The sequence below is a fragment of the Eumetopias jubatus genome, unplaced genomic scaffold (assembly GCF_037043125.1).
Source record: "Eumetopias jubatus isolate StellerSeaLion01/CBP00866 unplaced genomic scaffold, mEumJub1_p1.0 scaffold_12, whole genome shotgun sequence".
Taxonomy (NCBI): Eukaryota; Metazoa; Chordata; class Mammalia; order Carnivora; family Otariidae; genus Eumetopias; species Eumetopias jubatus.
The window spans coordinates 104,517,820-104,528,387 of NW_028274818.1; the positions used below are offsets into that span (position 1 = coordinate 104,517,820).

General features: G+C 39.6%; 1 protein-coding gene across 1 annotated transcript; it reads left to right on the top strand.

The window, feature by feature from the left end:
- The first annotated feature begins 843 nt into the window (after positions 1 to 843).
- Positions 844 to 2,661, top strand: OR2AE1 (olfactory receptor family 2 subfamily AE member 1). The gene is given in 3 exon segments (XM_028110257.2): positions 844 to 1,749; positions 1,751 to 1,869; positions 1,872 to 2,661. Coding segments are annotated over 3 exon segments (942 nt in total). The 5' UTR covers positions 844 to 1,081; the 3' UTR covers positions 2,027 to 2,661.
- Positions 2,662 to 10,568: the final 7,907 nt, after the last annotated feature.

Sequence of the window (10,568 nt, forward strand, 5' to 3'; positions counted from 1 at the left end):
ATATTATATGAATATGTCACACATTTTTGGTTGTATGCAGGATAGTTATGTTAGGCAGAAGGATGACATTGTTGTGTTTGTTGGCTTAAGGAGATGTGTATGAATGTCAGACCAACAGGGGATGGGCTCTGGTGGTCTTGTAATGTGTCAGCTTGGCTAGGGTGAACTACATTTCTCAGAATTTCCATTTTTGTGTATTTCTGGAGAAAGTAGGCCATAGGAGAGATTCCAAGGGAGATTTAAAGGGCAGAAGGGAAGGAGCCATTTTGTAGTTTACATATGTTGTTGCTGATCTGCTGACTTATCTCATTGGTGTGAAGTAGCAACTGGACCTGCGGTTGCTCTACCTCCCCCTGGATCCTCCTTTAGCTTCTCTGACTTCTGGGCCAGGTGTGCATGGTTAGCTTCACTAGGAAGGACCCCAGTTTCTGCACAATAACCATACCACCAATTCCAGAGTCAACAAGAACTAACATGGGTTTCAGTCTGCCTTTGTGGGGTTATTATAGCTCATGCTTGTGGGTTCCTGCCTGCTCATGACCTAATGCACTTTATATCCATTTTCCCTTCCTTACCACTTGCCCAATGGACTTCAAGTTCCACTATCAGACACAAAGGTGAGAGCCTTATATAGACTGCTTAACCAGCTTTCACAATTGTGTAAGGCCAAGTTTCTGAACAATTCATTAAGTGTATATGTATATACATTTGTACTTATAAAATTATACACATATATACTTATAAAATAGTATATATCAGTATGTATAAAATTTAGTGTATATATATATATTTTTTTTCTTCCTTAATGAGGAGAGACTCTTGTTTCGAAGTTTGGCACTTAATAGAATCTAGATATTCTGGAATTTCAGAGTTATCATGTTTGTGCAGAGATTTGAAGGTCTTTTTTTTTAAGTTATTTCAATAATTAGCGCTGTTGAAGAATCAGAAATAGAAAAAAATTCTCTTCACGAATTCTTTGGTAGATCAGAAGGTGCTTACTGTCAGGTGTGCTAAACTCTGTTTTTTCTGAAATCGCACTTCATCTCTACTTCCTCTTTCCCCAGACACTGAGAAAGGGGAGATGTGGCAGAGGAATCAGACCTCTCTGGCAGACTTCATCCTTGAAGGCCTCTTTGATGACTCTCTCATCCACCTTTTCCTTTTCTCCTTAGCCATAGTGGTCTTCCTTATTGCAGCGAGTGGCAACATGCTCACTATTCTCATCTGTGCTGATGCCCAGCTTCATACACCCATGTACTTCCTGCTCAGCCAGCTCGCCCTCATGGATCTGATGCATGTCTCCACAACCATCCCGACGATGGCTACCAACTACCCATCTGGCAAGAAGACCATCTCCTTTGTGGGTTGTGCCACCCAGCACTTCCTCTATTTGTCTCTGGGTGGTGCTGAGTGTCTTCTCTTAGCTCTCATGCCCTATGACCGCTGTGTTGCCATTTGTCATCCACTTCGTTATACTGTTCTCATCAACAGAAAGGTGGGACAGATGATGGCTGTCACGTCGTGGTTGGGAGCATCCACAAACTCTCTAATTCACACAGTGATCTTGATGCACTTCCCTTTCTGTGGGTCTCGAAAAATCCACCACTTCTACTGTGAGTTTCCAGCTGTTGTGAAGTTGGTGTGTGGAGACATCACTGTTCATGAGACCACAGTGTACATCAGCAGCGTCCTACCTCTCCTCCTCCCCATTTTGCTGGTTTCTACATCCTCTGCCTTTATCCTCCACAGTGCAGATGCGTTCAGCTGGGAGTAAGAGAAATGCCTTTGCTACTTGTAGCTCTCACCTCATTGTGGTTTCCTTCTGGTTTGGTGCCTGCATCTTCTCATATATGAGGCCCAGGTCCCAGCAAACCCATTGCAAGATAAAGTTGGTTTCGTGTTCTATAGCATCATTACACCCAAGCTGAATCCTCTGATTTATACTCTACGGAATAAGGAGGTAGCTAAGGCTCTGAGAAGAGTGCTGGGGAGAGAGCTTCTCACTCAGCAATTGCCGTTGCCCTGAATATAAGAGTGGAATGGGATAAGCTCCTTAAGTTGATCAGCATAAACCTCTAAGACTTTTCAAGGGTCCAGATCCCCGATGACTACTGCAAAAATGAAGTAGTTAACACACAATGCAGTATTCTAACTTGCTCTCAGGTACCTGAGTACTGTAGAATATTACCTTAGTCCATTTGGGCTGCTATAACAAAAATACCATAGACTAGGTGGCTTAAACAACAAACATTTTATTTTCTCACAGTTCTGGAGGCTGAAGAGTCCAAGACCAATCCTTGAAATTGCTAGACACTCTCTCATTTCCTTTTGATTTCTTTAAAAATGTAACCCCTGCCAAAACATGCTTCCCTCAGTGAAATAAGTCAGGTAGAGAAAGACAAATACCATATGATTTCACTCATATGTGGAATTTAAGAAACAAAACAGATGAACATATGGGAGGGGGGAAATAAATAGAAGGGAACAAATCATAAGAGACTCTTAACGATAGAGAACAAACTCAGGGTTGATGGAGGGAAGAGGGTGGGGATGGGCTAGACGGGTGATGGGCATTAAGGAGGGCGCTTACTGTAATGAGCACCAGGTGTTGTATGTAAGTGATGAATCACTGAATTCTACTCCTGAAACTAATATTGCACTGCATACTAACTAGAATTTAAATAAAAATTTGAAAAAAGAAAAAAAATGGAATCATTTCTCTAATTTCTCTTTCTACAGTTGCATTGTTAGTGTATAAGAAAGCAACTGATTTCTCTGCATTGATTTTGTATCCTGCCACATTACTGGATTGCTGTATGAGTTCTACTAATTTGGGGGTGGAGTCTTTTGGATTTTCCACATAAAGTATCATGTCATCTGTGAAGAGAGAGACTGTGACTTCTTCTTTGCCAATTTGAATACCTTTTATTTCTTTTTGTTGTCCGATTGCTGTTGCTAGGACTTCTAGTACTATGTTGAACAATAGTGGCGAGAGGGGGCATCCTTGACGTGTTCCTGATCTTAAGGAACTTAAGCTTTTTTCTCAGCTTTTCCCCATTGAGAATGATATTTGCTGTGGGTTTTTTATAGATGGATTTTATGAACTTGAGGACTATTCCCTCTATCCCTATACTCTGAAGAGTTTTAATCAGGAAAGGATGCTGTATTTTGTCAAATGCTTTTTCCGCATCAATTGAGAGAACCATATGTTTCTTCTCCTCTTATAAATGTGTTCTATCACATTGATTGATTTGCGAATGTTGAACCACCCTTGCATCCCAGGGATAAATCCCACTTGGTCGTGATGGATGATCCTTTTAATGTACAGTTGGATCCTATTAGCTAGGATTTTGTTGAGAATTTTGGAAACCATATTTATCAGGGATATCGGTCTGAAATTCTCCTTTTTGATGGGGTCTTTGCCTGGTTTGGGGATTTAAGGTAATGCTGGCCTCATAGAATGAGTCTGGAAGCTTTCCTTCTGTTTCTATTTTTTGAAACAGCTTCAGAAAAAAAGGTATTATTTCTTCTTGAATGTTTGGTAGAATTCCCCAGGGAATCCATTAGGCCCTGGTCTCTTGTTTTTTGGGAGGTTTTTGATCACTGCTTCAATCTCGTTACTGGTTATTGGCCTATTCAGGTTGTCAATTTCTTCCTGTTTCAGTCTTGGGAGTTTATACGTTTCCAGGAAGGCATCCATTTCACCCAGGTTGCTCAATTTATTGGCATATAGTTGTTGATAATAGTTTCTAATAATTATTTCTATTTCCTTGGTGTTAGTCGTGATCTCTCCCCTTTCATTCATAATTTTATTAATTTGCGTCCTTTCTCTTTTCTTTTGGATAAGTCTGGCCAGTGGTTTATCGATCTTTTTTCTTTAATTTTCGTTTATTGATCTTACTAATTCTTTCAAAGAACCAGCTTCTAGTTTCGTTGATCTGATCTACTCTGTTTCTGGTTTCTAATTCATTGATCTCTGCTCTAATCTTCATTATTTCTCTTCTAATGCATGGCTCAGGCATTGTTTATTGCTTTTTCTCTAGTTCTTTAAGGTGTAAAGTTAGTTGGTGAATTCAGGCTTTTTCTACTTTTTTGAGTGAGGCTTGTATTTCCCCCTTAGGACCACCTTTGCAGTATCTTATAGGTTTTGGACTGATGTGTTTTTGTTCTCATTGATTTCCATGAATTGTTTAAGTTCTTCTTTGATTTCCTGGTTGACCCAAACTTTTTTTTAAAAAAGATTTTATTTATTTGACAGAGAGAGACACAGCGAGAGAGGGAACACAAGCAGGGGGAGTGGGAGAGGGAGAAGCAGGCTTCTCGCAGAGCAGGGACCCCTATGCGGGGCTCAATCCCAGGACCCTGGGATCATGACCTGAGCCGAAGGCAGATGCTTAATGACTGAGCCACCCAGGTGCCCTGACCCAAACATTCTTGAGCAGAGTGGTCTTTAGCTTCCAAGTGTTTGAATTTCTTCCAAATTTTTTCTTGCAGTTGAGTTCCAGTTTTAAAGCATTATGGTCTGAGAATACGCAGGGAATAATCTCAACCTTTTGGTATCAGTTGAGACCTGATTTGTGACCCAGTATGTGGTCTATTCTGGAGAAAGTTTCATGTGCACTTGAGAAGAATGAGTATTCTGTTGTTTTAGGGTGGAATGTTCTGTATATATCTATGAGGTCCATCTGGTCCAGTGTATCATTCAAAGCTCTTGGTTCTTTGTTGATTTTCTGCTTAGATGATCTGTCTATTGCTGAGAGTGGAATATTGAGGTCTCCTACAATTAATGTATTGTTATCAATATGACTATTTTGGTTAACAGTTGGCTTATGTAGATGGCTGCTCCCATGTTGGGGGCATCGATATTTACAATTGTTAGATCTTCTTGTTGGATAGACCCTTTAAGAATGATATAGAGTCCTTCTGCGTCTCTAACTACAGTCTTTAGTTTAAAATCTAATTTGTCTGATATAAGAATTGTTACCCCAGCTTTCTTTTGAGGTCGGTTGGCATGGAAGATGGATCTCCATCCCTTCACTTTCAGTCTGGATGTATCTTTAGGTTCAAAATTAGTGTCTTGTAGACAGCATATGGAGGGGTCCTGTCTTTTTATCTAATCTGCAACCCTTGCTGTTCTATGGGAGCATTTAGACCATTCACGTTGAGAGTGATTATTGAAAGATATGAATTTATTGTCATCACGTTGCCTGTGAAGACCTTGTTTTTGTAGATTGTCCCTGTGAATTTCTGTTCTATATCACTCTTGGGGTCTCTTTTTATAGAACCCCCCTTAATATTTCTTGCAGGGCCGGCTTAGTGGTCACATATTCTTTCAGTTTCTGCTGGTCTTGGAAGTTCTGCATCTCTCCATCCATTCTAAATGACAGCCTTGCCGGATAAAGTATTCTTGGCTGCATGTTCTTCTTGTTTAGTACCCTGAATATGTCTTGCCAGCCCTTTCTGGCTTGCCAGGTCTCTGTGGATAGGTCTGACATTACTCTGTTGTTCCTCCCTCTGTACGTAAGGACTCTCTTCCCCCAACTGCCCTTAAGATGGTTTCCTTGGTTCTAAGATTTGCAAGTTTTACTATTACATGTCGGGGTGTTGGCCTATTTTTCTTGCTCTTGGGAAGGGTCCTTTCTGCCTCTAGGACACGAATGTTTGTTTCATTCCCCAGATTAGGGAAGTTCTCAGCTACGATTTGCTCAAATATATCTTCTAGTCTTCTCTCTCTCCACCCCCTCAGAGATCCCAATAATTCTGACATTGGAATGTTTCATGGTGTCACTTATTTCTCTGATTCTATTTTCATGGATTTTGAGTCGTTTTTCCTTGGCCTCCTCTTTTTCCTTCTTGTCTATTAAGATACCTCGGAATAAACCTAACCAAAGAAGTAAAGGATCTATACTCTAGGAACTACAGAACACTCACGAAAAAAATTGAAGACACAAAAAGATGGAAAAACATTCCATGCTCACGGATTGGAAGAATAAACATTGTTAAAATGTCTATGCTACCCAGAGCAATCTATACCTTCAACGCCATCCCGATCAAAATTCCAATGACATTTTTCAAAGTGCTGGAACAAATAATCTTAAAATTTTTATGGAATCAGAAAAGACCCAGAATCGCCAAAGAAATGTTGAAAAAGAAAAACAAAGCTGGGGGCTTCACATTGCCTGATTTCAAGCTGTTATTACAAAGCAGTGATCACCAAGACAGCATGGTACAGGCACAAAAACAGACATATAGACCAATGGAACAGACTAGAGAGCCCAGATATGGACCCTCAACTCTATGGTCAACTAATTTTCAACAAAGCAGGAAAAAAATATGCAATGGAAAAGAGTCTCTTCAATAAATGGTGCTGGGAAAATTGGACAGCTATATACAGAAGAATGAAACTAGGCCATTCTCTTACACCATACACAAGGATAAACTCAAAATGGATGAAAGACCTCAGTGTGAGACAGGAATCCATCAAAATCCTAGAGAAGAACAAAGGCAGTAACCTCTTCGGCATTGGCCACAGCAACTTCTTTCAAGATTCATCTCCAAAGGCTAGTGAAACAAAAGCAAAAATGAACTTTTGGGACTTCATCATGATAAAAAGCTTCTGCACAGCAAGGGAAACAGTCAACAAAACAAAGAGGCAACCCACAGAATGGGAGAAGATATTTGCAAATGACACTACAGATAAAGGGCTGGTATCCAAGATCTATACACAACTTCTCAAACTCAACACCCAAAAAACAAGTAAGTCAAAACATGGGCAGAAGACATGAACAGACACTTCTCCAAAGAAGACATACAAATGGCTAACAGACACATGAAAAAATGTTCATCATCATTAGCCATCAGGGAAATTCAAATCAAAACCACATTGAGATACCACCTTATACCAGATAGAATGGCAAAAATGGACAAGGCAAGAAACAACAAATGTTGGAGAGGTTGTGGAGAAAGGGGAACCCTCTTACACTGTTGGTGGGAATGCAAGTTGGTACAGCCACTTTGGAAAACAGTGTGGAGGTTCCTCAAAAAATTAAAAATAGAGCTACCCTATGAGCCGGCAATTGCACTACTGGGTATTTACCCCAAAGACACAGATGTAGTGAAAAGAAGGGCCATATGCACCCCAATGTTCACAGCAGCAATGTCCTCAATAGCCAAACTGTGGAAAGAGCCGAGATGCCCTTCAACAGACAAATGGATAAAGAAGATGTGGTCCATATATACAATGGAATATTACTCAGCCATCAGAAAGGATGAATACCCAACTTTTACATCAACATGGATGGGACTGAGGAGATGATGCTAAGTGAAATAAGTCAAACAGAGAAAGTCACTTATCATATGGTTTCACTTATTTGTGGAACATGAGGAACAGCATGGAGGACATTAGGAGAAGGAAGGGAAAAATGAAGGGGGGGAATCGGAGGGAGAGATGAACCATGAAAGACTATGGACTCCAAGAAACAAACTGAGAGTTTTAGAGGGGAGGGGAGGGGGGTGGGGGGATGGTTTAGCCCGGTGATGGGTATGAAGGAGGGCATGTACTACTGGGTGTTATACGAAAACAATGAATCGTGGATCACTACATCAAAAACTAATGATGTATTGTATGGTGACTAACATAATAAAATAAAATAAAAAATAAAACTGCACTCTGCATCTTCTGTCCCCTGCTTCTGTTTTATAATACTACTTTGCATGATGTTGCATATTCTATTCTATTCTATTCTATTCTATTCTATTCTATTCTATTCTATTCTATGTCTGTCTTACTAGAATGTGAGCTCCCAAGGGCAAAGACTTTACTTTGTTTACTATTATCTCATGAGAGCCAAGAAAAGAGCTTGACATGAAGTAAGTACTCAGCAGCTATTTGTTGCATAGATCAATAAACGAAAGGAACCTAGATTGTTTTAACAATGCCACATGACATTAATGATATTTCACTCAGAAAGGAGAAGAGATTATAAAAATGAAGAATATAGTAAATGCCTTGGCAGACATCCTTGGTCTCAAGACAGCCAGATGTTAATCCCATGCAAATGCAGAGAGGCCCGACATCTCAGTGAACTTTTCTGGGGTCTAATGGTCTGAGGGATTCCAAAGTGAGGACAGATTTCTGTATCTTGCTTCCCTATTAGTTTAAAAAAAAATCATGAAACCCTGGGACCATCTTCAGAAGAATAAGACTATTAGTTTGAGAGCCAAGTTATGCCCCTTTTCACAAGAAAGTATTTCCCTTTTGAGAAATAGCTTTTTGGCATTCTATAAGATGAGCCATGGGTTGGGTACCCTCTTACCCATGTAGCCCTAAGGTTAGATTTACCATGTAACACTCCAATATCAAGTAGAATTGATTTTTATAGAAACTGTGCCTGGGTTGTTTCCCAAGGTGCAAGGGCTTTGCACAAATAGCAAGCTCACAGTCCGAAATAGATAGAGGTGGTTCTTCTGCTACCCCTCTTTCTATACATACAACTATGGCCTTGTCAGGAATGCTTTAAGATTATTTGAGAATGAAAGAGTCTAAGCCAGGGGCGCCTGGGTGGCTCAGTCGTTGGGCATCTGCCTTCGGCTCAGGTCATGATCCCAGGGTCCTGGGATCGAGCCCCGCATCGGGCTCCCTGCTTGGCGGGAAGCCTCCTTCTTCCTCTCCCACTCCCCCTGCTTGTGTTCCCTCTCTCACTCTCTCTCTCTCTCTCTCTCTGTCAAAATAAATAAATAAAATCTTAAAAAAAAGAGTCTAAGCCAAATTTATGGATGGTTATTCATATAATGCTAGCATCTGCCAAAAGAAAATAATATAGTGTTATATGAGCTCCCCCGAGAAGAGATATAACACTAATTATAATCATTCTTTATATATTCTAGATATTAATCCCTTATCAGATATATGGTTTATAAATATTTTCTCTCATTCCATATGTTGCCTTTTCACTTTGTTGATTGTGTCCTTTGATGAATACAAGTTTTTTTTAAGATTTATTTATTTGAGGGGGGTGGGGCAGAAGGAGAGAGAATCCTGAAGCAGACTCCCTGCTGAGCATGGAGCCCAAGACAATAACCTGAGCTGAAACCAAGAGTCAGTCACTCAATGGACTGAGCCACCCAGGTGCCCCTTGATGAATAGAAGTTTTAAATTTTGATGTAGCCCAACTTACCTATTTTTACTTTTGTTGCCTGTGCTTTTTGCGTCGTATCTGAGAAATAACTGGCAAATCCAACATCATGAGGATTTCCCCTTATGTTTATAGTTTTAATTCTTAGATAAGGTTTTTGATACCTTTTCAGTTAAATTTTGTATACAGGGTAAGGAAAGGGTCCAACTTCATTCTTTTGCATATGGATATCCAGTTTTCCCAGCATCACTTATTGACGACTATCCTTTCCCCATTGAATGATCTTGGTACCCTTATTGAAAATCATTTGACCATATATGTGAGGGTTTCTTTCTGGGCTCTGTATTCTGTCGCATTGGTCTATATGTCTGTCTTTATGCCAGTACCACACTATTTTGATTACTGTAACTTTACAATAAACTTTTGAAATCAGGAAGTATGATTCCTCCAGTTTTATTCCTTTTCAAGATTGTTTTGGCTACTTGGAGTCCCTTGATTTCATATGAATTTTAGGATAAATTTTTCTATTTCTGAAAAAAAAATGCCATTGGAATTTTGATAGGGACTGCATTGACTCTGTAGATCAATTTGGATCATATGGATGTCTTAAAATATTGTCTTCCAGTCCATGAACACAAGCTATCTTTTCATTTATTTATGTCTCTTTAATGTCTTTCAGCAGTGTTTTGTGGTTTTCAGTATATAAATCTTTCATTTTCTTGTTTGATTCCTAGGTATTCTTTTTGATTACTATTGTAAACAGAATGAAGTTGGAGCCTTAAGTTACATCATATGCAAAAGTTAGCTAAAAATGTATCAAAAACCTAACATGAGAGTTAAAACTATAAAACCCTTAGAATAAACATAGGGGGAAAGCTTCATGGCATTGGATTTGCCAATGATATTTTGGATCTGACACAAAAAGCACAGTCAACAAAAGTAAACATACGTAAGTGGGCTACATCAAAATTTAAAACTTCCTTTTTTAAGACTTCAAAAATATATTTATTTGAGAGAGGGAGAGAGAGAGAGAGAGCACAAGCGGTGGGGAGGGGCCGAGGGGGAGGCAGACTCCCCACTGAGCAGGGAACCTGACTCAGGGCTCTAACCTAGGATCCTGGGATCATGACCTGAGCCAAAGGCAGATGCTTAACTGACTGAGCCACCCAGGTATCCCAAAATTTAAAACGTCTATTCATCAAAGGACACAATCAACACAGTGAAAAGGCAACCTATGGAATGAGAGAAAGTATTTATCAATCATATCTGATAAGGGGTTAATATCAAGGGCATATAAAGAATGACTACAACACAATAACAATAAAATAATCAGATTTAAAAATAAGCAAAGGGCTTGAATAGACATTTCTCCAAACAAGTTATACAAATGGCCAACAAGCACATGAAAAGATGCTCATGATCACTAATCATTAG